The 27,730-nt window shown below is 35.6% G+C and overlaps 1 protein-coding gene across 1 annotated transcript in view; it reads left to right on the forward strand.

Annotated features, from left to right (window-relative positions):
• Positions 1-26,856, forward strand: part of KIF15 (kinesin family member 15) — a 33,934-nt gene extending 7,078 nt beyond the window's left edge. Inside the window, exons 9-35 of the mRNA XM_059472261.1 lie at positions 78-203; positions 1,530-1,652; positions 2,353-2,476; positions 4,134-4,225; positions 5,048-5,257; positions 6,322-6,499; positions 6,919-7,060; positions 9,373-9,514; positions 9,852-10,040; positions 10,928-11,035; positions 11,815-11,920; positions 12,440-12,605; positions 13,467-13,617; positions 14,623-14,708; positions 15,108-15,183; positions 15,450-15,536; positions 16,500-16,604; positions 17,448-17,570; positions 19,001-19,147; positions 20,107-20,211; positions 20,374-20,538; positions 20,973-21,079; positions 22,930-23,002; positions 23,615-23,652; positions 25,290-25,455; positions 25,812-25,943; positions 26,195-26,856. Coding sequence (XP_059328244.1) covers positions 78-203; positions 1,530-1,652; positions 2,353-2,476; positions 4,134-4,225; positions 5,048-5,257; positions 6,322-6,499; positions 6,919-7,060; positions 9,373-9,514; positions 9,852-10,040; positions 10,928-11,035; positions 11,815-11,920; positions 12,440-12,605; positions 13,467-13,617; positions 14,623-14,708; positions 15,108-15,183; positions 15,450-15,536; positions 16,500-16,604; positions 17,448-17,570; positions 19,001-19,147; positions 20,107-20,211; positions 20,374-20,538; positions 20,973-21,079; positions 22,930-23,002; positions 23,615-23,652; positions 25,290-25,455; positions 25,812-25,943; positions 26,195-26,275 — 3,348 coding nt within the window. The 3' untranslated portion in view covers positions 26,276-26,856. The remainder of the gene's footprint in view (positions 1-77; positions 204-1,529; positions 1,653-2,352; positions 2,477-4,133; positions 4,226-5,047; positions 5,258-6,321; positions 6,500-6,918; positions 7,061-9,372; positions 9,515-9,851; positions 10,041-10,927; positions 11,036-11,814; positions 11,921-12,439; positions 12,606-13,466; positions 13,618-14,622; positions 14,709-15,107; positions 15,184-15,449; positions 15,537-16,499; positions 16,605-17,447; positions 17,571-19,000; positions 19,148-20,106; positions 20,212-20,373; positions 20,539-20,972; positions 21,080-22,929; positions 23,003-23,614; positions 23,653-25,289; positions 25,456-25,811; positions 25,944-26,194) is intronic.
• The last annotated feature ends 874 nt before the right edge of the window (positions 26,857-27,730 follow it).

Consider the following 27,730-nt stretch of genomic DNA (forward strand, 5'->3'; position numbering starts at 1 on the left):
GCATCTTTCTCCTTTCAGATGCAGTGCCCTGTTCTTTCCATCAAATCCATTCACTCTTGTTCCCTCCTCTTTTTTAGGAAGCAGGCAACATCAATCGGTCCCTAAGCTGCCTGGCCCAAGTAATCACAGCACTTGTTGATGTGAGCAATGGCAAACAGAGACACGTTTGTTACCGGGATTCCAAGCTCACTTTTCTGCTACGGGTAAATATATATCCTCTGGATTTTAGAAAAAATATATCTCATTGGGCTTTTAACTATTAAAAGCTGAATTCCAGTGCATTAAAGTTGTTTCAATATTGGGATAAAAGATTGAAAATTATCTTCTTAGCCTAAACAGATTTCTGATCAGTCCATTCCTGTTAACTGAAGACAAATCTATTTATTCTCATAAGCTGCTCCTACTTACATATTTGAAAGTTTTCATGAAAAAAAGCACATTTGCATCCTTATAATTTGGGAAATAATGTGTATCAAAATGTATTATTTAGAGATGTGTTGATACATTTGCTGTGATTTCCAGAATTAGCTTATGTGTGTTTAGGGTTGGTCTGGTGTTAAAGGTCAGTTAAATTTAGTCTCTTATCTGAGAGCTTATAGGCTGGTTTCAAAATGAACACAAAACAAAGACATAAGCAGTCAAAGATTTGTTGGATGTCAGCACTCACCAAAATTCTGTGAAGTGTACATGAATGGCTGTAGTATATTTTTGTATTATAATATAGTATTTGTATACATACAATATTTGTATTACAACACAGTATTGTGATCACAGCAAAATTTCTCAATGTTCCATCCCAGTTCTGTGTAGATTGATGAAACTGAGGAATTTTGTTCTTCCAATGCAACCCAAAATACAAAAAAATAGGAAGAGAATTACAACTTTGTGAGCTGTTACTTTAAGTGATTATTTTTTGAGGTGTCTATGCTGCAAAGAAGTCCACAAACATGAGCTTTGTTACTACAGACTGAGAACACCATCAAGGCTTGTGGACTAATCTGTAGTACCAGACTTTTAGTCTTAAGCTATGAATGCTGCCTTCCCCTGAGATTTGAGAGTTACTTATTTAACAGTACAGAAATGCTGTGCATGTAGAAGGGAGAGTATCCTTTTATATCCTTGCTCAATAATCTGTTGGTTTGTGATTTTGTTTGATAGTTGCAACCAGAAGGAAGATAGGTTGGAACAAAAAGCAGATGATGTTGAAAAGTAGTGTAACCACAAATCTGCTAATTACCAAAATTATTTTTGCAGTTGTTTAGAATTTCTTCCTCTCCCTGCTGTTCAGGTGAATAAAGTATCTCAATATAGTCTGGGTTTTGAAGTCCTAAATAAAGTCTTTATTTAAAGTCACATCCTTTATACCCACATCTGAAATAAAATTTGAGAAACTTACCTTCTGTGTAGCTATTTGTTAAATGATATTAATTCTGCAATTTGTTCAAAATTATACACAGTATCTTTTAGGTGATGGCTTCCTATTGTTTCCAAAAACATGTAAATAAAACTAACTTGCATGTTTTTAATAGGATTCTCTTGGTGGTAATGCAAAAACATGTATAATTGCAAACGTTCACCCAGGATCCAAGTGTTTTGGTGAAACACTGTCCACTCTTAATTTTGCTCAGAGGGCAAAGTTGATTAAAAACAAGGTAAGAAAGTTACTTAATGTCTTTATTGTAGCAACAGACACTTGTCATTTAAGTTACACATCTGCAAGCAAGGTAGATTCACTTAAGTACTCCTGTGCTTTCAATAATTTAATTTGATTTGGCTTATTTGAAAACATTAATTTGCTTTGTGGTTTTTTTAAAGACAAAGTGTTTTTGAAAAGGGCTTGTTTGCTCTTGGTTAGGAATAAAGGACAACAGCTGGACACTAAGAAATGGCTGCACACAGCTCTTATTCATTGCTTGCTCTCAGAGCACTTCATTAGAAAGGAAAAAGTAAATCTATAAAAATGCAAATTGACAAAAAGAGTTCTGATTCAATGTTGTTTCTGTTCACTTGTTCTATATTAATTCTAGTGCCCAAAATGTAACTTTTCATGAGTGGATGTTTAAAAACATGCTGTCATTTAGCTGAAACTGTCTCTGATGTATACTGCTTTGTTGGTGAAAAAAGGTCCAGACAAAATTCTGCAAAAACATTACATTTTTTAACATCTAATTCCACTTGAAGTGCAACTTGCTGATTTCTCAGTGAATGGAACTTTGCTTTTTCGAGGAATTCTTCCTTTTCTAAGATGGAAGGAGTTCTCAGTAGTTTTACTGGTTTGCATTCTTTGAGTTTTCTCTTATCATGTAAGATTTTTATTTATACCTTTTCCTAATTTTCTCCTATTTATAAAAGGCTGTAGTAAATGAAGATACACAAGGAAATGTGAACCAGCTGCAAGCTGAAGTCAAGAAGTTGAAAGAGCAGCTTGCTAAACTAACTTCAGTGCCATCTGTGTGCAGTATTTCTGTATCACAAGGTAAGAGTTGGAGGTGAGGGAGAATTTGCTACTTCTGTAACCCAGAAGGTTGGGGGCCTTCATTAAGTTTCTGAACAATAAGTATTTTTGTAGAGACTGATGTACTGGGATCATATTTTGCTTTTGGTTTCTATTTCCTGTACTTGTATCTGCTACCTTGCAGAAATTGTTAATGTAGTTTTATTTTCTTCCTCATAAGTTTGAGTACTGGACTATGGTTTTGTTATATGATACCTAGATATGCTTCCACTTCTTAAGATCTTTGCTGCCTAATCCTTTAAGTAACCAAAAGTCTGCATGTTATTCCTTGTACATTTTAGTCAGAGGGAAGGCACAATGTTGCATTCTTTTTAAGCTCGGGGCAGGATTTTCTTCCCACTTTTCCCTTTTTGCCCCTTCCAGAAGAACCTAAGAGGGATGCTTACTTCCAACAGACATTTGATTTCAATATAAGGTGGAAATTGGGTTTTTAAGTAGTCTTCCATAAGCTTCTCACTAGGCCATTTTATCTGCAATACAGATCTCAGCAGAGCTTCCCAGTCTGTATGTTTATCACTGAAATGTGCTGCTTGATAATGTTTGATTGCAAGGTTGCAAACTTTATCTTGTAACTCTTACTGTTTTTGTGAGTCAACTCTTTCCTGACCTTGCCAAGAAATAGAAGATACAGCAGGAGAAGTTATGACAGAAGTTAGAAAGTCTTGTCTAATATAAAGCAACTGGGCTTGAGTTTTCCCAAGGAAAACGTACTTTTATATTAGCATACAAGTTCAGCCAGTAAAAACAAGTCAGAGATGAGGTAGGAGACTGAAACATGGTTCATAAATATATGAATATTGACAGAAGGCTTGATGTTTAGACCCATGATAGAGTTCAGAGGGAAAACAAGTGATGATGGTTAAACACTGAGGAGTTTTGAGAAGAACCTAATATATCAGAGCTGTGTTTGCTCTGTGCAGTTAAATTATGTTTGCAATACTCAATCACAGAAATACAAAATCAGAAACATGATGGCATTTTAAAATATATTAAATCATGATAATGTAGCTATCATGCACATAGATACTGTGGTGATTATTATTCCATAAATAAGTAGACTTGCCTGTATTAGAACTTTCAGACACACTATTTTGAATTAATTTCTAAGTGGATTATTAAGCCCTCTTAATCCCTTGTGTGGACACTTTCCTTCCAGATTAAACCACTAATTGTCCACAGAATTCAAGCTTATTTTCCTAAACTTTCTTCTCATAAACCAGTCAGTCCACTTTTAATATGCACAAACTGTACTAATAATGGCTTAGTTATCAAATTAATTTCAGAGGGATTTTGCATTTAATAGATATGCTTAGCTGAACAGACTGATTCTTTTACTTTTATTAAAGTCCATTGCAAGGCTGTTTAATGCTTGAACAACTTTGTTAATTACACAATTATGTAAATTAGTTGTGTTCTTTATCAGCTCTTGCAGGTGACTCGGAATGACTGTCTAAACAGTGTGCTGTGGGTGTGGCACATGATCTTTGTGGAAGAATTACACTGTTTAAAGAATTTATTTGAATTTAATTTACACAATTGTCATGTTATAAATGTAGAAAAACCTGTCTAAGTGGTATTTTAATAAATATTGCATTTGTTTCTTTGACTTCCCCTACAGATGCTGTTGAAAAAGGGAAGAGCAATATAAATTACATGAACAACTTTCTTGAAGCGATGTTGTTCTGGGAGAAATCAGAAGGTGAAAAGAAGGTAAGAAAACACTGATATTTCTAAGTGCATTCAGTGTACTTTCTGGTGAGAGGCAAGTAAGCATATTGCAGCAGACTCTCTTAATGATTTCCCTTGATTTTGAATAAAAATACTCTGTCTAACGATAGCAAGGTTTGGTTACAAGGGAACTTAGTCAAATGACATTTAAGGTAACACCTACAGTGCTTAAGGACAATGGTTCAGTAGTGGACTTGTAAGTGGTGCATTAATGCTTGGATCTGATGATCCTAAAAGCCTTTTCCAACTGAAATAATTCTATATTTCTATTCTATCTTTCAAATTCTGACGAGCCATAGGGTAGCTTTGATAGTATATATCATTTTAAGGGCTGCGGGCTTTATTTGGGTTTTCTAATTTAAAAAAAATTGAACAGAACAAGCTTCTATTTTGCTGAATTTTGAGTGTTTTAATCAACAGAATGTTTTTTGAAGCAAATGTCTCAGTATTTTCATTTTATTGTGCTTTGGTCATGGTATAGTACTGAGACAGACAAATGGATTTATTTTATTTTTTCCTAAAGAAAATTAACTGAAACAGGCACTCTAGCGAAGTGCATCTGAGGTGCTTAACAGAATACTCGCTCTACTAGATCGTATTGGAGTTTCTACGTACAGTTTTTGCAACACATTGTGTCATTTTAGTTCTTGATATGAGCTGTTGGTCTACAAATCTGCTAAAAATGGTAGTCTGTGTATTCACAAAATTACTGTTAACTGAGATTTTGCATTATTTGTCTGCCTGCCATACGTATGTAAGAGGTGCACCTTAAAAATTCACTAATCTGTCTATGTGCTTTCTAAGAATTTATTAGAAAAAGTGGCACAGCTAGAAGAGCTGTGTGCCAAGAAGGAAAAATTTGTTCAGTCCAATAAAATGATCATTAAATTCCGGGAACACCATATTGATCGCTTGGAGAGGTGTCATAAAGAAGCTGGTAGAATGTTATTGCCAAAAGAGCAAGATGATCTCCTCAGTGACTTGAGGGAAGAAGTGCAGATACTCAGAGAACAGGTAAAGTCTTTGTTGTTTCTTTTCTGGAACAGTTTTTTTTTGTGAGATAGCTCACATGTTGTAGTCCTGTGATGTGTGAATAGGGGCTTTTTAGGAAGTTCAAGCAGAAAAGCAGAGGATGGGTGGTGGATTCCCTTGCAGAAGCATCTCAAACACATGGGGCTTCGCTATGGAAGAGACAGTGGCTGGGTTTAGAGTTTGAGTTTGCCTAAGAGAAGAGTTTAGTAAGAGTGATGTTGTGGTGGGAGCTTGCCACAGGCCACCTGATCTGGTTTAGGCAGAGGGCAAGTTTCTTTTCAGCAACTCAGGGAAGTCTCCAAATCACAAATCCTCATTCAGATGGCAGACCTCAATCTCTGTGACATCACTTGAAAGGGAAGGACAGCAGGATAGCAATAATGCTGTGGGTTTTGAAAGATAATACACCTGCCAGGTGGACATATAAAGGGGGATGTGGTCCTGGAACTGTTTGAAGAACAGCTTTGAGTTATTCAGGTGTCTAGTGGGTGTGGTGTCATTTGTGAGGCAGTTTTGAAGAACAAAGAAACTCAAGAGAGAAGGCAAATTCTTGAAAAACAATTTCCTCCAACACAAGGAGGGAAGAGGAGTAAATGTCTTGGCAGAGTAGCACAAATCTGTAGCTCATAATTGAGCTTCAAAGGAAAGGGAGGAGGAAAAGAAACAAAGTTCAGGACCGTCCTTTATTGACTACAGAAACATTACTATGGCTTGCAAGGAAGATTCCATTACTATGGTGTTGAGAAAGCCAAAGTTTAAAGTTAAAATGGAAAAGAGTATCAAGAGCAGCAAGAAAAGCATCTTACTGCTTTATTACCAGTAAAAGAGTAAACACATAAGATATAAACTCACTGTCTTGAGAGTGGATTCCAAGGCAGTAAGAAAATTACCAAAGAAAAACTGAGTAGTTTTAACCATTACGGGGAACACCTCTTTTCCTTTTCTGTTACAATTTAATCCTTATTAAAGGTAGTAGGGTAACAGCTAGATAGCTATAGCATTGTCTGGAAAATAAAAACTGTTGAATAAAACATTGATTATCACAGATGGAACAACACCCACGAATTGCAAAGTACGCCATGGAGAACCATAATCTCAGAGAGGAGAATAAAAAGCTTCGTTCTTTACAATCAGTTAAAAAGGCCCAAGAAATTGATGCTCAGACCATTGCAGAGCTAGAAAAAGCTTTTTTGGAAGCTTCAGCCACAGAGAAAAGTACTAAAGGTAAAAATATGCTAATGTTTTCCAGATAAATGTGCTTACTGTGTTTCTGCTGTGTGCAGCATAGTGTTGAAAATGTCTGTCTTGATGTATTTTTGCCTTCCTCAAAGTGGTACCTGAAGAGTGATAAAACAATTTTACTTAATTGTATTCATGTTGGCCTTCCAGCAATAGGGAATTTTGATTTGCATCTTGTGAAAGTCATCTATAATCTCATTTTGTGCTTCTTAGTTATCATGAAGACTGCAGTAATATTAATTATTACTGGTTTTTGTGTGGACTGTTGCTAGTACCTATTTTTGTCAATCTCAATGACAAAATTGCTGCTGTGCTGTTCAAAAGCTGACAAACACTTTGATTCTAGTGAAACTTTAGGTATTTGAGCTGCTGTGTGATTTCAGAGGTCTGTGTTTGTTCTTTAGGTCACCGCTTACATTCCAGTACCATGTCAGTGGAAGGCAACTCGCTGGCCTCTGTGGAAAGGCTGAAAGCTCATCTGCTGCAGACCCAAGCTGAACTGGCATCTTCAAAGCAAGAATATGAAGAATTTAAAGAGCTAACCAAGTGAGACAAAACAGTATTGAAATATCTCTAATTAAATGGTTTTAAGTCATTATTCATATTGATTTTTGAAAGACTCAGATCCTGATTATACCAGCTAGGCTGGTTCTTTGCATGTAAGAAAGGGCCAGCTTGAGGATAATGGTATGCACACACAGGGTATGTTCCTGTTGAACTTGCTAATTCCCAGACTAGGGAACAACCATCATTAAATCTGAAGGTACATCTGCACTGCTGCAGGTTTCCTTGTCTTTTCCAAAGCCACTCTTGATAGCAGGATGCAGAAAAATGCTTCACACCATGCAGGAGATGGACATACCCTTTAATTCTGGTAGTCACCTCCCTAACAGTGCTGGGAGAGTTTGGCTTAGTTTCCATGCAGAGCAGATGTCTTCAGTAATTGAAATAATACAGGTGGAGGTACTGACAGGAAGTAGGAATTGATGGGATAGGGGCAAATAAGAGGGGTATTTGGGGGTTTGGTTTTTTTGCAACAATAATTTTTAATATAATCACTTAAAGTCTGCAAGTTTTAATCAACATAAATGTAGAATCCAAGCACCCAAGAAAACTATGGATGACCTGTTGGTTAATTTTTTATCTCAATTTCAAAGATTTTTAAGAAGGCAATAAAACTGTTATCCTGAGACTTGTTGTGGGAACAAAGGTTTAATTCAAATCAGAGCCAAGACACGGTGTCAGTTGTACATTTATATCCATTATATCCATAAACATGAGGTAAGGCTCTACTTTGCCCTTATTAATGTAGTAAAGAATTTGCTGTCATTGTTCTCCTAGAGGGCATCACAAGATAATGGGAATGGCCTCACTAATACCTTCAGTGTTCATATGCATGTGAATAATACATTACTTCACTTGATTAACCCCATTTCTGAAAAATTCAGATCTTGTAACTGCAGATAGAAGAAAAATAGCATTTCCATCAAATGTAATGTAAGCCTGGAAGGCAAAAGGGACCTGATTTTTAAAAAATTAATTTTAATTGTACCTAACAATGTTGCTTTCTGTTGATTTCAGTGAAATTAAAGAGTAATTCTAAAAGCATCAGGCACAATTTTGCCTCCCCACTTCTATTTTTACAAAGTAGCTTTAAATGCTTTTTTGCTCTTTTAGGCAATTGTACAAATCTGTATTTTTATTGTTAGGTTTCTGTGTAGCAAATCCTATGAACTTTATAAATAATAGTATTATGATCTACTGAGATTATCAATTCAGCAGTCCATCAATTGTTCCATATCATTAATTGCAGTAATCTTTTTATATTTTTATATATTGATTTCTTTATTTTTCTGCCCATTAAATAGATTTCTATTTTATGTGTTCCATGTTTTGTGAATGTCTTACTTTCTTGTTAGTATGTATGCACTTTATTATCAATTACCAACATTTTCTTGGTGGAGTGCAGTCAAACAGAAATGTGTTTTTCAGCCTTTGGAGTCACTAAATTTCACTAAATTTAAACTTGTTTCCAGTTTCAGAGTGACTGAAATTTTACATACAGGTTACATATGCTGTAACTGAATAAAAGTAGAGTAAAATAGCAATTTCATAAAAACAACATATGCTGATTTTTCTGCTGTCCAATTGCAGTCAGAACTTCTACTCTGTTCCCTAAGTTTTGCTGCAGATGCCAAGAGCATGAGGGAAAATGATTGCATTAAACTGCCAAGAGATTAAATAGTATGTTTCCATTTGTGCATAGACTTTGACCCTACCATTATGACAGTAATGGCAACTATCACAGTAAAGCATGTAGTTCTGCAAAATACCTAGTGAAAATTATTCCTAAATTTCTGCTCAGCTGTTGGATTTCAGCTAAAGTACTCTTAGAGGGCAAAATAATCTTAACAGAGCAGCACTTTCAAAAAAAAGTCTTTAAAGGATTTTCTTTAATCCTGGCAAGCTCCAGTTTAGACTTCTCATATAACTGGATAACATTTTTAAAGCTTAAAACCATATTGGTATGGGTGATATCACTTTCTCATAAAAGGAACTGCAGAGCTCTCAGCTTATTTCTTACTATGTAATGGATTTTTTTTCTGACATGTTTAGTTATCCATCTGCTTGCTTCATTATGCAGGCACAAATAAGCTGCTTAGCTTTTTAATTTTTTATACCTTATTTTTTACTTTTTAATACAGCAGTAGTGGCTTTCTTCTCAAAATAATGCATTTTGGTGTTTGGGTAAAAGTTCAGCTGCAGTTTGCTCATTGGCAATACTGCAGTGTATCCTTACTGATAGGAAGGCATACTCATGGAGTCATTTTGACAGTAGCAAAATACTTCCTAAACAGGAAAAAACAGATGGAACTGGAATCAGAGCTTCAATCCCTTCAGAAAGCCAACCAGCATCTTGAAAACATTCTGGAGGCAACCAAAGCACACAAGCGCCAAGAAGTCTCTCAGCTCCATAAGCTACACAGAGAAAACCTTAAGGTATGAGAATAAGTTTATTTAAGGCCACACATACTTACTCCTGAGTTGTGCAAGAGTACAGACTGTCATTCGTGTGATCCCTTAGCCTAACTAGTTTTCTGGAATGTTCTCCATACATGATAAACCAAATAGGCTACTTTTTGTTCTGGAGTATTAACTGAATGGCTGCTACTGTCAACAGATGACAAATCTGAAGAAGTAATAGTAGTTCAGAACTAGCCACTTTAAGTATTTTATTTAATTATTCTGCCTATAGAATTCAAAAAATACAATACCAACAAAGTTTTAATTTCATTTTACAGTTAAAATAAAGACTGCTTTGTAATCTTTGTAACAGACCATAACCACTCCAACTAGAGCTTACCAGCTAAGGTCTCGTCTTGTGCCGCGAATAAGCCCAGATTATAATTGTGAAGATTTTCAGCATTCTGAAGAGATTATGGATGACATTCTAAAAGAGCCAGTTCCTCCAGAAATGAGTGAACAAGCATGTGAAGCCATTGCTGAGGAGCTCAAAATGGCACAGGTGAATGTTCTGAATAAAAAGTGAAGTGTATGTGCAACTTTATAAAAAAGAAGGCTTTGCCATGAGGTACCTCCCCTGCACCAAGTGCATTTTGATTCGCATGGGAAACTGAAGCCCCTCATTAATACTTAACTCTAAACAGTTCTCTATACATTGTACTTGAAAGAGGATTTACAACAAAAATACTGCAAGTGATTCAAAGGTTGAATATCATAAGTAGTTTGTTGTTCATACTTTTTTCTATTTAAACCTGATAACTTGTCTCTGAGGAATCCTCTTTATAAGCTGACAGCTACATTTGTAACAATACACAAGCTTAATATATAATACTGCATTATTTGAAGAAACCTGCCAAATAATGCTTGTCCACCATTATACATTGTCTTGTATCTTTTCTAGTGGGCAGGGAGGGTCTTTTGTCACATAAAAGAACACTACAAATTTATCTGAACTGCTCTCTAGAAGCTGGAGCTAACTGCTCTCTAGAAGCTGGAGCTAACTTGGCACAGCAGCCAAAACCCCTATTTGATGCTTACCATAGTACAGAGATCCTGTAAGAAGTTTAACCAGTGTATGTTTTGAATAATTTCTTTTTAAAGCCTTATTTTTCCAAGATAAACATGTGTTTATAAAGCTAAGTGTTTTTTGGATTCAGTCCTTGTATTCACTGATGGATTTTCTTGTGTTTTGGCAGTTAAGTTAGAAATAGGAGAAATCAGCTACTTAAGATACCAGATGATTTTTTGAGTGTTCTGTTTTCTGTTGGTTCAGGTCATAAAAATAGAAACTTGTTGACTTTCTATATTTAATAAGCACAGACTGCCATATGGCATGTGAAAAAAAGTGCAAGATGGGTGCTCTAATTTTAAGTGTCTGTTGTGTCACAGGAGCAACTGAGCACAATGCAGACAAAGCTGGATGAAGAGGAAAGCAAGAATATGAAACTCCAGCAGCATATTAATAAACTGGAGCATCACTCTGCACAAATACAGGAGGTGAGAGAACAATGTAATACAGGGCTCATGTAACTATCCTGCAGTCATACTGCTGTTTTGTCTGGTAAGGTCTTGCAATATTACTTGCATTTTGACAAATTTACATAGCATCATAACTCAGGGCTGTGCTGGAAGACAAGGATTTAAAATCATGGAATAGTTTGGTTTTGTTTAAAGGTCATCTAATCCAACCCCCTGGAGTTGGAGTGAGCAGAGAAGGTTCATATAACATAACACTGCAGTTTTGAGTTAGGTTTTGTTGCTTTAAATCTTGTGAATCCAAGTCTGCTTGAGCTTAGATACAAGCAAATAAACACTGCTGTGGTTGGGTTTGGCCAACTTCATGTTTCTGGAAAACAGCTATAGTGACAAGGAAATTTTAAACTTTGGAATGCTGAAAATACTCGTCTCAGTCAGAACTACCTGTCAGATATTTGCAAGTCTTGCTTAATTGCTAGGGTTGATTTATCCTAGAAAAGGAAATAAGGCCTGTATTCTTTCCAGATCAGTCTCACTTCTGATATCTGTGATATCAGCTCCTAAGCTGTGGGTTCCTTTTAAATGAACTTTTTAGATAAGGTCATGTCTTCAGTTATATAAGTTGTTTTGTCCTTGGACTTTAAGGGATTTCAGAGTCACCAAATACTGAATTTAAAGAAAAATGTGTTGATAATCAGTTGATGAAATGCTTTAATACATTGTTATATTATTGTTACAGTTTGTGGCCTACCCAATCCCACACTTCCTTCTATTTAAAAAATTTTACTTTTCTTTTCAAGCTTCTTTCATCTGAAAGGAATGACTGGAGTAAAGAGCGCCAGGAGCTCCTTGAACAGATAAAATCACTTGAAAAGCAGCTTCAGGAAAGTGAAAACAATGCTGATTGTAAGTCTTTGTAATACTAAAATTTCATTAAAAGTTTTGAGTTGTATTACTGTTTTAAATCAGCAATAGCACGTGCTGAGTAACTATTTGGCGTGTTAGACATACTGGTTTGATTTTTTTTTTTCTTTTCTTATAAAGAAAGCAATTTTTAATACTTGCATATCATCTTTGCCTAGTCTTGCACACTATACAATATTCAAAATGGTTCTGTCTTTGAATGTTCAGGAGGTACAAGATACAGTATTTTAAATTAAAATATTAAGTAAAAACAAAGGATTAAACCTCTATTGTCTATGGAAATTACAGTGATATTGTCTGGAATGCTTTTGATTCACCTTTAAAGTCAGTGTTTTGTTGACCCTTTCCATTCATGAAGCCTTTTTGTGTGTGACTTTTGAGATTAATTCCTCTGAAGACATGCAAAGCTTTGTGGTCCCAGCAGGTACTGTAGCATTATGTGTCCTATATCTAACGCAGTTTTCCAAATAACATGTAAATTATTTTGGGGTTTTTTGACAGTATTGACAAGTGAAGTTCATGACTTGCGCATTGTCCTGCAGTCTGCAGACAAGGAGCTGTCTGATGTAAAACTGGAATATAATGCCTTTAGGGAAAAGCAAGAGAAAGAAATAAGTCAGCTTTCTGGTAGACATATGGATGTCCAGTTCCAGCTGGACAGTGTCAGGTATGTTGGCAGTTTGGTACAATGAATTGTCATCCCTTCTGGATGCATCCAGTGATTTACTCATCCTCTCCTGTGTGTGAACTTACACCTCACATGTTTTCTCTAAAGTTGTTGTTTTGTGTTTGTCCTTTGCTTGCTTGCTCGTTTGTTTGGGTGTTTGGTTGTTTGATTGGGTTTTTTTTGCTCTGTTCTTCCATGCCTATTTCAGGCAACATGGTGGAATTATTAGAAAGAAAACAAAATGTGCCTGCCTTAATTTGGCTTTCCTATATAATTGTTTCATTAAATAGGATATATCTATAAACTTGCTGCTCTCCAAAAGTTAAGTGGACAGTTTGTCAGTCTGGTCACGTGAAGCAGGTGACATAATGATACCACTCTAAAAGTTACAAGCAGAAAGAAATCACAAAACATAACTGAAGTTTGAGTATCAAAGCCAGAAAAGCTCATTGCCTTGTCTGCAATAATTGCAATTATCATCAGGAGAGGATAATCAGTATGATTTTTAATTACTCATGTGATTTAGTTATGTTGGGTTTTGTTGCTGTTTTGTTTAGTTTGTTTTGTTGTGCTTTGGTTTTATGTTTTGGGTTTGTTTTTTATTCCTGGAAAACTTCACTACATTTTGTATTATAGCAGCTCATGTCTTAGCTGAAGTAATTTTTTGAGTGAGGCATTGTAAGACCAGGAATCTGGAACTGAAATTAAATGCTATGATTGTATTGGTGCATTCTGTGTCTGTTTGGAGAGTATTCTTTCCCTCTGTATATTATCTGAATATTTTAAAATACAGTTGATTGGAGTATTTTTATAAGGACACAAACCCTTACTAGTTTATTTGGTCTGGGTTTTTTTATGAAGACTAGAACATGAAAAGATTCTTGAAGAAAAGGCAAGCCTGCAGGATGACTACGACAATTTGCAGGAGGTGGCCAAGTTTGAGACAGACCAGCTGAAGCAACAACTTGAGGAGGGGAAGCAAGAAGCAGAAGCAATGAAAACTGAGCTGAGTGTAAGACAGTCAAGGATTTTAAAGGACTTGATTATACAGAACCCAGACTGCCTAATTTCTATTATTGTATCACTGATAACAATCCACAGTAGTAATAGGTTTCTTAGTGATTTCATTTGGAAGATGTACCCAAATTTTTTTTTCCAAACTTAGTGCAAGATTTTTGCAATCACAGGCCATCAGAAATATCCAGTAGCATCATGAATAGTAAGTTTTTAGGCTGAAGAAATTGCTCTGGAAATGTTGAGGGAGATGGGTTAATTACTAAAGGAATAAGATGCTTCTTTGGAAAGGAATCTTGACAATGAAATGCTGACATGACCTTTTATCTCAGGGCTAGCCAAGACTAGTCTAATTATTCTATCTTTACAAAGCAGTTTCTTAAAAATTTTCCTAGTGGATGTGATCTTGTTAAAATGATCTATGGCTTGTGGTGGATCACTGTGCTGCAATTTAGTTGATACTGTCCTTGAAAGCTTGTCAGACTGCAATGACTGCAAAACAGCAGCAAGGTTGCTCAAGGGATTTTGCAAATAATTTTGCCTGTGTTTCTGCAGGGTAGGTGGTGCCTGCTCGGCAAATTTCATATAAATTTTCCTTTTTAGTGTTTAAGAGAATGCTGACAGATAGAATATTATTGGTTTAAACTCTGTATACTTCCGTATTTTGAACACATACAGAATTTTAAAATGCCCTCCAATTAATTTACAATGGAAAATTCCAAATTTTCCCCTCACAGCCTTGGATATTGAGGAACATCATAGCTATATGAAACTATTATTAATGACAGGTGAAAAGATTTGATTACTTAATATAAATAAGAGTTTACTTTTGAATGTCTTCAGGACAAACTAAAGATCTTCCAATTTCCAATTAAGGTTTTCTGGGGTGGTTGGGTTTTTTCAGTCATCTTAAGGATTTGTTTAGATGTTTATTTTGTTTTAAATTGCTTTAGAGACCTTATATTGTAACTTCTTATAGCAAACATATATTTTGATATTCTAGAACCTTTTGCAGCTTCTGAAAGCAGAAAAAGAACATAATGAAAAACTAACATTACAATTACAAGAAGACAAAGAAAACAATTCAAAGTAAGTTTTAATTAGCAATGGGGTATATTTTCATCTGACCTCATTGGTGCTATATGTTGTATTCAGATGGGGATCCCATTTGTAGAGGTGTTTTTCTCCAGATGGGTTTTTTATTTCATCTAAATCAGAACAGTAATTCATTGTTATTTAAAGTAATTTTATTGTATAGTAATTTTCATGTAAGTAATTTTCATGTCAAAGATAAAATTCTGCCACTCGTAGCAGTGTAAGGCTAGTAACTAAAGTATTAGACTTTTGTATAGCACTGAGAAGGTGATAACTGAAGAACTTAAAAAAATTTAATACAAATAATATAAACTCATATCACTTTGTTCTTGTTAAAGTTTGATTATATTTCTAGTGAGAAATATAGTCAAAGCATGTTTTTATTTTTACCAGGGAGCTGTTGAAAATACTTGAAAAAGGACAGGTGGAGAAACCATTTTCAGAATTGGAGACACAGTGTGAGCAGCAGGTACAACAGTAGATTTTGAATGTGTGAATTGTGTGTTAGTGGCTTTCCTTGGGCATTAATAACAATTTTATTGGTGTACAGGCTGTTAGCTTGATTACCAGCAAAATAAATGTAGAGTGCTCAGGCTACATATTGTTTTGTTAAGCTACTGGTTAATTTTTTTAGGTAAGGTTAACAACTTACTTCCTTTTTTTTTTTCATGACTTGGTACTGTATAAAATACAACAAAGGTAGTGAAGACATTCTTTCACAAATGTTTCCTCTAGGAAGCAAAACTGAAAATCTTGGAACAGGAGCTGGCTGCTGCTGAAGAGACTATTGCTTCTTTGAAGAAAACAAATGATACAGATAAGGTTTGGGCTTATTTCTGTTTCTGATACACACTCTTGTGGGTAACTATGTTCTGTAGTAGAGATGAAAGACCAGAGCTTTCCTGTGCTGCTTAGTAATTTTGTGCTTTTAGGCAATCCTGGCTATTTTAGCCAATTGCCAAGTAAAATAAATCCTACTTTTTCCTAGCATGGAGTTTGTAGGGAGGTAGGAAACTGGTCTGCATTCAGAGAAAAGACAACTTGACCGAAGGTTTAAAAAAAAAAATTAAGGTAAAACTGTCTACTGGACAAAATATTCAATGCCTAAACAATGCATAATTCCCCAGATGATTAACAGAGCCTTCCAGTCAGGGCTCTGTTGTAATGGGCAGATGGAAAAGGTAAGAAAGGTGTTGTAAGAATGTGACTGTGTGTCACATTATCTTTATAAATAAAATCAAAGCACTTCTTTATGTAAAGACTGTTGTAGTATGAAAGCTGAGTTCCCCTACTGCAAGCATATGTGCTGTCTATAAAACAGCCATAAGAAATCACACAGTGTGTTTACTGCCTGGCATGATGGAATGGTAAGTATTGCTTTTTCCATCATAAACCCAAAAATCTGACATGCATAAGGTCAGAATCACCTGGTATTATCAGTGCAGTGGTGTTTCTTGAATGTGCCTTTTTCCATTACAAACAACCCTTAAATTATAGTAGTTCTGTTCTCCTATTAGTAAAGCATTACTAAGACTAAATCAGCAGGCCAGTCTTCTCTTCTAATGAACACTGCAGGTTATTTGGCTCTTTCTTTAAGTGCTTAGAACAAAAGCCAGTGATTTAGCAATGAATTTTCTGTTTATTTTTTATATGTGCAGTTTGAGGACTCATTTTCACCTGATTGATTAAAGTTTCGGATTGACAAATTATATATCAAAAAAGTCCAGTTATACATTATATGGATTTTATATGTATTTTATCAGGATTAATTTTTTTATGTTGCAGGAAGTTGTAACTGACTTGATGAGACAGATCCAGGAGCTGAGGTCTTCAATTAATCATAAAACTGAGTCCATAGATGGGCTGACAAGAGAGCTCGAGGATATAAATGTAAGTTCTGTCATTTTGAAGGACGTGGTATCGTTCTTTAGAATGGGATGCAATGGCATGTCTAATCACAGGTCTCAAACAGTATAACTTGCTGCAGTGTTTTGGAAGGAAACTTCTTTGGTTTGACATGTTGAAATCTTCTGAACATTTTAAGCCTAAGGCTGTCTCAAAAAGTGAACCCTCTCCACATGGTGGGTAAAAAGCTGTGTCTCTAAAGGGACCTATTCACATACTGTAAACTCCACTCAGCTGACAGTCACATTTAGATTTTCTCAGAAACTGGCAATTTAAGACCTCAGCAATTGAAGCTGAATTGTAAATTCATTTTTGATGGAGTGAATTTTTATGTTGCTGGTATTACTATATTCTACATCTGAAAACAAGTATAAAGAACTAAAACTGTGTATTTGAATAACTATGAATAAATATGATGCCTCTGCTTTATTAAAATAGGTCTGGTTCAAAAATAGATAGAGCAACCAACAGAATGCTTTACATAATATGTGTGAACTGTGAATGCCAAAGGTTCTATAGAAGAAAAATGTTGATGAGACAGATTTCTAAATATGGCTATCTCTTTAATAATGGTTTTAGTGGGTAACATGTATTGTAGCGTTCATGTTAATCATCTTTTATATCATTCTGACAACTAATGTCTACAAACAGTTTGTATAATTTAACAAGTAAAATATATCATTCTGGTTTTAGTCATTGTCACTAATTTCTAAATTTAATTTTCATCAAAATATTTGTGATGTACCTTTATTTGACTTCTGTTTGCCAACTTTACCTGATAACATGTTTTTCTAAAATATTTAAAATCTGATTGAATGCTTTTTGTAGTACAAGTATAATATTGTTCTGGCTGCAAAAGAAGAAAGCACAGGAATCATAGAAGATCGGGAAAAGAAGATTGAAGAACTGAAGGAAGCCTTGGAAGGAAGAGAAATAGCTGATAACATTGAGGTAAAAACATTAATGTTGATGTCTTATGATTATTTGTTCAACCAGACCAACTAGTTGTGGTTTTGCTTAAAATGCTCATGTAAAACTTAACCTCATTTTAGTTCAAACTACAGCTAGTTAAGCTGTTCGTAAAAGAATTTTTCATGAGATACCTGACAAATTCTGTTAAATTACCATGTTACTTGACATAAATATTTTATAAGCTACTTCATAAAAGCCTATGCTAAGAGCCTGGTTTAATTTTGTTAAGGCCACTAAGGAATCATCAGCTGAATTTAATGGCAGCTTTAGATGATGCAGCTGAGAAATTAAAATAGGTAGAAGAATATATTATGTTCCACAGTGTCTCTTCCCCCACTGAACTATATTCAGCAATATCTTTTCTTTGCTCATAATTTAAACTAAAAGCTCCACCTGCTGGAAGCAGATCTAGGGCACACATTTGATTCAGATGTGATTTTGCTTTTTAATATTGTATCTTTCTTTAACTCTGTCTTTTCTATTACTGCTGTCACCATTTTGTTGTTTAACATGTCTAACAGTCAAAATACTAGTAGCTCCTTACATGTAATTTCTACAAGATCATCTGTGATTAGATTTGCTGGTCCAATCAGATAGCACCAATAAAGTCTTCCAAGGAAGACTGTGTTTCTCAAAGGATATTAAACAGAATGTAAATCTATTTTAAAATAAACAGATTGTGTTCATAGTCATATCTAAAAGTGACATTCTGAAAACCAAAGCTGAGTTGTCTAGTAAATGGATCACTTAGGGGATTTTGGCTTTTTTTAACTTAGTTCTAGTTCCTGTTTCAATGTTATCCTTGGATATATCTGGCTCCTGGTGAAATTATAGCGTTTCTCCTGTACTTTATACTTCAGTTACTAATTTCTTAATACTTTCTTAACTGGACAAGAAGGACTAATCTGAGGTTGCATTTAAAATACTAGATGAGGTTTCTCCTTATGTGTTAACACATCTTGTTTAGGTATGATGCCCCATCAGATAGGGTGGGAGTATAGATCCTAGAGTAAATCTAAAGGTAGCTGTGGAATATCAGTGCACTAAAAAAAGCTGAAATCACTTCAGTGTGATTAAAATCTACACATTCTTTTCTGGTTTCTTTTGAAGTACAGTTTATATTTTAAAATAGTGACTAATTCCAAAGGTCTTCCACTAGAATCTTAATTGTCACTATACTGGGGAAAAGTTCTCATTTTTGTTCTGTAACCAAGACAAGGATATCAAAATATGCTGAAATAAATTTATAGATGAATGCTTGCTACAATTCATGGTGAAGAAGTGGAAGGAAAAGGGAGATGCTTGTAGCTGTTAGCAATCTCAGCACCAATGACAAAACATCTGAACCAACTGACTTAGAGCAATAACTTTAATATTTCTTTTTTTACACATCCAACAACTTAAAACAGAGGGACCTTCTGTATGAAGAATTGCATCATACTGCTGATCAGCTGACCAGTCTGACAGAGGCCTCTAAGAAACACCATGCATTGCTCCAGTGTGCACAGGAAGACTTAGCAAAGAAAGAAGCTGTAATCCAGGAACTCAGGGAACAGGTAAAACAAAGAAATATTCACAGTTAGCTCAATGAGAGGGAGCTGTGGTCAGTTGTAGCTTCTGAAAAAGGTTTCACTTGTCATTTTAAAGCATCTGGTACATAGTCCTCTTGGTGAAGAGAAATGCTCCTCCTTGTAAAAGGAAAGTAGTAGCTCAGTAACTTCTGAACAAAGATTAGGTAACTTTTAATGTTTTGAAACTGTTGTCTAGAGATCACAAAAATGTGTACTCTGATAGCAGAGTAAAATTATCAGTACCTGTAAGAGCAGGGCAACCTCAGGTTATCAGCAGTGTAACTTTTTCCTCTGCTTAACATTTATCCACTATACCATTATAAATGGTATCATTATGCAATAGAGATAACTGCTGAGCTCTGTAAATTATGCAGTGGTTTGGAGCTGCTGCAGACTAAATAGCTATGTTAAACCTTTGTACAAATTATATCTCTAGTTGTCACAACTCATAGTGCTAAGTAATATATTTGTGTTGGCAAAGACTCGAGTAAGTTATTTTTTGGAAGAGGAGTTCTTTTGTCAAGTTACCATATTCTCTTGGGGAAACTGAATCTATATCACTAAAATCTTTGTATCAAATAATGTTTTGACCGGTAGTGTTGGCCAACCAAGTTCATAATAGCTTTTTTCTGTGTTTGCATCCCCTTTGAAAGGTAGATTGTGTTAGCAAGGCAAGAAAATCAAATACTAACAAGAACAAGATTGAGATGAATTACAAAGTAGTTAGATGTATAGATCCTTTCAAAAATGCTTGTTGCATACAACTATTGAGAGTTTAACAGTGATTGACTAAATACAAAAGAGTTATAAAAAGTGAAGTCTTTGTTAATATAAAATAACTTGTGGTGTACTTAAATTTCCTCAAAATATAGATCTGAGTGCTGTTTTGTTTCCTGTTTTATGTGTATTATGAGCTACTTTAATTCTTCCTGTGTTTCTAATAGTTAGACAAAATGACAGTGGAACTGGAGAACAGGAAGACTGAATATGAACTGAAGATGAAGCAAATAGATTGCTTTGTGGACTCATCTTCAGTAACATTTCCTCAGGTATGGCATTTGAGAGAAACATTTTCACATAGTTTGTAATTATTGATTATTTGCCTGCCAGAAATTTATTAATTTATGTCTCCAATGAAGTATTAAAGCATGTAATCAATACATAGGGAAAACAGTCCTTTACTAATAGTTTATATGTTTGGGTTTTGCCAGTGTCCTAAAACTCCTCCTAATTTTGATGTGAATTTGGCCAAGCTTTTGGAAACTCATGAGCAAGAAATAGCTGATCGAAGGGCCTCTGCAATAAATCTGGAGCACCTTGTGCATGAACTGAATGAAGAACGGAGAGCAAAAAATGATGAAATTCTAAGGCTGAAGGTACTATGAGTTAATCTCTGCTGGCAATTTGTGAGGTCAAAATGAGACAGACTGCAGAGTTCAGGTTTTTTTAGTGAGCTCTGCTTAGTAGTATGTCCATTAAAGCAGGAAGGCAGTTTTTGGTTTTCCCTTTACCTAGGCTGGGAACAATTGGTGGCAACTTGCTTGGGATGTCTGTAAATCTCATTTTCCCAAGGACTGTGCTGGTTTGTGTTCATGATTGTCAAATGGTAACATCATTTTTGCTGCTGAAACTATTCTCAAAGTTTCTAATGCAACTATAGATAGAAGGGTATATTTGCCAGAGAACCATGCCTGTTTTCTGAGAAATATTTTTTGTCTTCTATTCTACTCAAAAACAAGTTCAGCTAGAAATGAAAATAGGAATTGCAATTTGGTCTTTGAATAAAATATTTTGGATTTCACTTGCTTAGGAACAATTAAATGAGTTGGAGAACTTGCGTCTGGAAATGCAGATATTGGTGGAGAACAACAGGAGTTTACAGAGCCTTGTAGAAGCTCAGAGACCAAGCAAGAACAGGTAAAGTAAAATAAAACACAAAAAATCTCGCTTAACCTGAAATATTTAAGATAAAGTTTACAGGTTTTATTTGCAGTACAGTCTTATGTTGTTTGCCTATTTAGAGATTGACTCAAGCTTTTCTATGAAGATCATTTACTGGCTTGTAAACTTTATAACCCTTAAATCACAAATTCTTAAATGCAATAAAGTTTTATAAAGGGAATGGAAACAATGTAAAATCATTATATGCATAGTAATTCCTGGGTATTATATATTGCCATGTCACTTGTGTAGTTATGGATCCATTAGATAAGGAATGTCCAAATAAATTCAACACAAGTTTCAATATAGACATAATGAATTTTTAAAGCCTCCAATATACAATTAGCCTTTGGTCTATTCAAACCACAACTCCTATCAACTAAAAGGAGCAGGGAATTCTTAGTGCATATCCAAATTATATTCCAAAGTCCCAAGTCAGGAATCCAGTAAGTGAGGAACATAAAAATAATGCTTTTATTGTGGAAAAATTTGGTCTAGAAAACCTATATAAACTGAAAACAAAGCCACAGAATCCAGTGTTCCACGGCAATGTAACCATTGTTGTTTGACTCTGATTTCCATTTCAATTCAACAATTTCAAATGTCTGTTGCAAACTAAGCAGAAAGCCTTAGAAACAGCATCATTGTTCAGTAACCTACCTGATCTGTTCACAAGATTTTAAGTTTACGAAAACAGTGGTTTTATTGTAATATGATGCAATTATAAAACTCTTAACCAATTAACTTTTTCCTGTATGGCACACTACAAGTGAGTTTAGTTGTATGTGTTTTCTTATTTCCATCCATGTTGATTAAAAACTACCAAAATAAAAATTAGTGAGGTCTTTTGAATACAAGAAGCTTTTACCTTCTTGACTTGGCAAGACCACTAAGCAGTGATCCTGTAGGAAGTCTTCTGCAGTCTCCATACACATGAACACTGTGAAATAATAAAATGTGTACCTCCATCCCAAAGCTGCTCCTGTAGTCTAGCCCCAGCCAGCAGCCAGGCCCCACACAGCCACTCACTCACTCCCCAGCACGGGGATCAGGGAGAGAGAATTGGGAGAGCAAAACCCAGAAAACTTGTGGGTTGAAATAAAGGCAATTTACCAGGGAAAGTGAAAGTCACACACACATACAAGCAAAGCAAACCAAGGGACTCATTCAGTGTTTCCCATGGGCAGGCAGGTGTTCAGCCATCTCCAGGAGAACAGGGCCCCATCACACACAAGACTGACTTGGGAAGACAAGCACCATCACTCCAAACATCCCCTCTTCCTCCTTTTCCCTCCACTTTGTCATACACTGAACATGATGTCACATGGTCTGGAATGCCCCTTTGGTCACTTTGGGTCTCCTGTCCTGGCTGTGTCTCCTCCCAGCCTTCCCAGCCAGTGTGGCAGTATGGAAGGCAGGAAAAGCCTTGGCTGTGTGCAAGCCCTGCTCAGCAATAAGACACAGATCTCTACATTATCAACCCTGTGTTCAGCACAAATCCAAAACACAGCCTCCTAATGGCTGCTGTGAAGATGATTCATTCTACTCCAGCCAAAACCAGCACAGCTGTCTAACAAACATAAGTTGCATATTTATTATATTTGTAATTGTTTCCATTAAAACATTAATTTCTTTATATTCTGATGAAAGAAAATGTATTTAGAAGTTTAAAGCATTACAGAGCTTTTTTATGATGTTCAGTATTTTGAGTATGAACATGTGTGAAAATAACTGCACACATACTGGTTTAATCTGGATAACATGTTTTTACAACTGGCTTCCTCTGTTTGTGAGAAACTCTTTTTTCTCATTCTTGAATTTCATAGTGATCAGAAACATCTTGATATTCAGTACCTTAAAGAGAAAGAGGAAGAGATTGTTGAAGAGAGACTTGCCAAGGTATATTACTCTTCTCATGTCAGTTGCTGTTGACCTGCTGTGAAGTATTAATGTGATTTTTTTGTTGGTTTGGTTTGATTTTTTTGTTTTCATGGCAGCAAAACAAACACCAATTTCTAGTGAATTCTAAGAGGCACAGCCTGGGACTTATCTCTTAGGATTTCTATCTTGGCCTAACACCAGTGAACTGGGTGTCAGATTGCACAATTAGAAAAACAGATTCAGATCACTAAATCTGACTCATCCCCAGAGTTGGAAAGTGAAGATTGTGTCACTTGCTAATGTCAGGCCTCTGTCAAAGGGAAGTTAATGTCACAGCAGAGGTTTCCATGGATGTCCCAGACAGAAGAACTCCCTGTTAGAGCTCTGCTGTGTGTCTGTGGGCAGAGAGACACTGCTGTGGGTCAGCTGTGCTGGCATGAAATGGGAAATAAGTGCTTACAGCAAAGAGATGAACTTAAAGTGAATATTAGAGATGTGAGCTACTAGGTAGCAGGATGATCTGGAATGAGATATGTAGCATCAATTGAATAACAAATATTTTTAAACATATATATATGTGTGTGTGTATTCAACATTAAGACTGCATCTAACGTTTTTGAACTTTTCCAGAATAAAGCAGTGGAAGAAATGCTGAAAATCAAAGCAGAGTAAGTCTAAGTATTGTTCCTTGAACTGGAAGTTAGTATTAAACTAATTAATGACAGAAAAAAAGATACATTTAAGCAATAGAAGTCCAAGATCTGAAATGACAAAAGACATAATTTGGAAGTATTTGCACTTAAGCAAGATACCTTGAGTTCTTACTCTTTCTCATCAGTAGGTGGTAGTAGCACCTATTACTACATAGCATTATATCAGGACAATACTTTAATGGGTAGAACCATAAAAACTTGAATTGGAAGGAATGTTTTTAAGTGTTTAAAGTTATTTATATGCAGTGAATTGCAATAGCATTCCTTTTCAAATTAAATTGAAATACTGTTCATTTCTTTATTAATATTTCAAATGTTTTATAATTTTAAACAAAATGTAATTATTTGGGGTTTATGCTATTTGTTTAAATTTCTGTGGTTCAGCTTGAAAAATAAATTTTTTTTTTTTTTATTAGAGACTTTCTAAATTGTCTTTGCACTATTAGGCAAGTAGTCCTCAAAACTCAAGTGTTTTGTACCTTGGGTGGATAATAGCAAAGATAGAAAATACTGAATCAGTAGATAAAAATTACTTTGAAAATGTCTGTCCTGCTGTTCTTTTCCTAATCTGTATTGCTTCGGGATTTATTGTGGCTGAATTTCCTAACATAAGAGTTATTTTCATTTGATGGAATGCTTTCTATGTAAGTAACTTCTTTTAAGGAGGAAGGTAGTTCTTATGCACATGGTAATTTCAAAAGTAATTTGCATTAAATTTTCCAGAAACCCTAGTCTGGAAATTAGGGATTATTTTGCTATTTGATGCACTGATTTTACATTCCTGTCTGATCTCCAAAACACACTTCATAACAGTGCTACAATGTGTCATACAGGCAAATAATGGACAGAGGGAAAACATTCTTTTCTCATCACGAAAATGTCTTACCAAATGCAGCAAATGAATAATGTTCACAGAGCAGATCTTAAACACCACACTTCAGTAAAGCAAACTGGTGACAGAAATTTCATGTATGCAATATTTGAATTGATCTGTAAAATTACTCAAGTTCATAGAAGCAATAGACAGGCTGCTAAGTTTGATGGCACAGTTTAATATCCTGTGACCTCACTTGCTGAAAATGTTTTAATTCTATCAAAAGTGGTACTCATTCTCTTACCAGGCCAACCAAGCAGGCTCAGACCATCTGAAGTGCTCAGAGATGTTTCTGAGCAATGAGGCTGTCAGGGAGGAAAAGCCACAGACAAACGGGCATTTTATAGAGGGAACCTGTAGAGCAGCTGAGTTTAGCTGGAAAATTTACATTCCTTAGGTGAATTAATTCAAAGTGTTCTTGTAGGTGAAGCTTCTCTTTTCAATCATGGGTGGAGTTGTATATCCGGGATTGCAAACAGCACAGTTCCCAAAGAGAAGAGCAGCTCCAAAATACTGCCTAGTTGATAGTCTCAAACACAAGAACTGTGAAGCAGAATGAATTTTTTCCTTTCTTTAGCACTAAATTCTAAGGGAAATACAATATCTCAAAGTAATGCTTTTAAAGGAGCCTCCTTCCGTGTCTAAGACTGACTTAGGTATTCAGTTGTATGACATTTTTGTTGGTTTTTAATGTTTTATGATTCTTTTATATTGGCAGATTAGAAGAGACCAAAAATATCCTCAGAATCCAAGAGAAAAGCTGTCGTGAAATGACTTTGGAGATGGAACGAACAAGGACATTGGAGCTCAAAGCATTTAATGAGAAAGAAGAAATTAGATCACAACTGGAGGAAGCATATGAAGAAAAAGACAGGATTGAAAAGGTTACATAGACATAACTTTTTTGTTGTCTTCACAGCAGAATCTTATTTAGCAGAGGTACAGCTGTTTTGTTTTGCAGTTTAGCTTTATTTGTGATGTTCTCTGCACTAGTGAAAGTCTGGATGCAGAAATCACTTAGTTGTACAAATCAAATGGCGCTCCTTTTTTGCCTTTTAGAGGGATGTAACATAGTGTCTATGGAGACATAAGACAAACCTGTATTTCCTGAGTGAACCAACTCTTGCATCATATGTTACAACAAACTTGAATGTTAGTATGTTAATAGCTCTAAGAATTGCTTCTGAAAAGAGGAGGAGAGGCTACTGCTAAGAGATGCACAATGTATTTATTATTACAGGAAATAAAATTGCTGAGGAAGCAAGTTAACTCACTTGCTGAGGAGAATGGGAAATTACTTGGTCATCAAAACCTAAACCAGAAGATTCAGTATCTTGTGAAACTGAAGAAAGATTATGCTAAACTTACAGAGGTAAGTTGCAGAGTAGATTACAGATGGAGTAATCTGCCTGACATAGCAAAGAGCTAAGCTTTGAGAACAAAGACTAAAATTCCTGCTCTTCTGTTGGAAAGGAACAGAGATGCCTTTGATCTCCATTTTACTTCCTTAAGTATATAGTGTATAAAACGCTTGAACAACTCTAGATACTGCTTGTGTAAAAATACCAAAATAAAGTGAGGATAATTTCCTTAATATATCCATGTTTTTTCTCTGTTTTGCAGGAGACTGAAAAGCTACGAGTTGAAAACATTTTTTTGAAAGAATCAAAAAAATGTGACATTTGTAGACAAAATCAGCGGTAAGGACCCAAATAAAACTGCAGAGTTTTATTTTTGAAGTGTACAGAATAAGCAAAAGTCAGTTGTCAAATTTGACTTTTGCTGTGGTTCTGGAATAATCAAGTATTCTAGTTTGTAGATTTTTTGCTGGTAATAACTCTAAGTGAATATTGTTATTCCAGCTCTGTGGGCAGCTTTCAATAAAATTTAACACCTTTTTGTAATCTTTTTCAACTTAAAAACCTGATTTTGTATAAATGCTGGATAGATAGTTCCTTGAAACTTCTGTACCTTGCCAAGGAAAAGCTTTCTCCCTGGGAACACACCTGGATTTTTGTCTCCTTTTGTACTTTTATTCAGGTTCCTACTACTTCTGAAATGCTACATTTTCCATCAGAGCCAAAATTCAAAAAGGACAATTTCTTTGTGTTTGTTTCTTTAGTTAAACATAGAATGATTTTCCTGGGTTGCTTAAAAATAATTTTCATATCAAACTTTGTTCAATAAAGCATAAATATGAATTTAGTAACAGGCTTGTAAATAGTACTATAAATACTTTTTTTGTTTCTGTTCTTTATTTGAAAATAAAATGTTTTTCAAACCTGTTTTCTGTTAGTATCGACTTAGAGCTCTATATTAGCACTGTAGGATTCTCAGGGTTTTGCAACCATTTTCTTATCAAAGAAGTGAAAAATGTTAGGAAAGAAGATGTGAAAATATGCAGAAAATTTTACAGGAGTACACCACAAGTTCATTTAATTGCACTTAAAGATTTATTGCAAATAACTGAAATGCTTATTAGTGGAACACAAAATGTTCATTTCTATACAATATCAAACTAGGGCTTTTTTTACTGCCACTAATCCTATCATTCTGTTTTCTGGCTAAATACAATAGTAGTTTTGACCACAAGCACTGGGGCAAAAGGGAATAAAGAGGAAAGATGTGTGTGGTAAAGGGTAGAATATACCTAATGATTTACTACATCATTTGGCTGAGGGAAAGAAGAATTTCCACCACCTAACGTAATTTAAGCTGCAGATTTGTTTCCACTTGAGATGTGATGTGGAGAAATAAAATCTGACATTTAAGGAAAATGTGTTGGGGCGTGAGTAGAGGTGAGAACTAGCACGGATCAGGAGCACACAGGCCAAGAGGGGTCAATCAAGGGTATTTTTATTTGTGACTGCCATGTTCTACGTTTACAAGCATTTCTTTCCTGTTTCTAGACTATCGTCATGTCGGCAGCGGCTTCTGCCCTTTTTCTGTGTTGTACATGGCCACAGTCGGAGCTGCGTTGTGCCCCGGCCCCGTGCTTCCCCGCTCGTTTCCATAAATCCTTTGTGCCCAAGCGAACGCGGCCCACGGGCCCTTCCCTGCCTGGGGCCCGCCCGCCCGCGCGGGGCGGCGCTGGCGCTGCGCGGAGCCGCCGGGGCTGGGCCGGACCATGCGGGCGGGGGCCGGGCCGAGCTGAGCCGG

The sequence above is a fragment of the Ammospiza nelsoni genome, chromosome 1, assembly GCF_027579445.1.
Source record: "Ammospiza nelsoni isolate bAmmNel1 chromosome 1, bAmmNel1.pri, whole genome shotgun sequence".
In the NCBI taxonomy this organism is placed as follows: Eukaryota; Metazoa; Chordata; class Aves; order Passeriformes; family Passerellidae; genus Ammospiza; species Ammospiza nelsoni.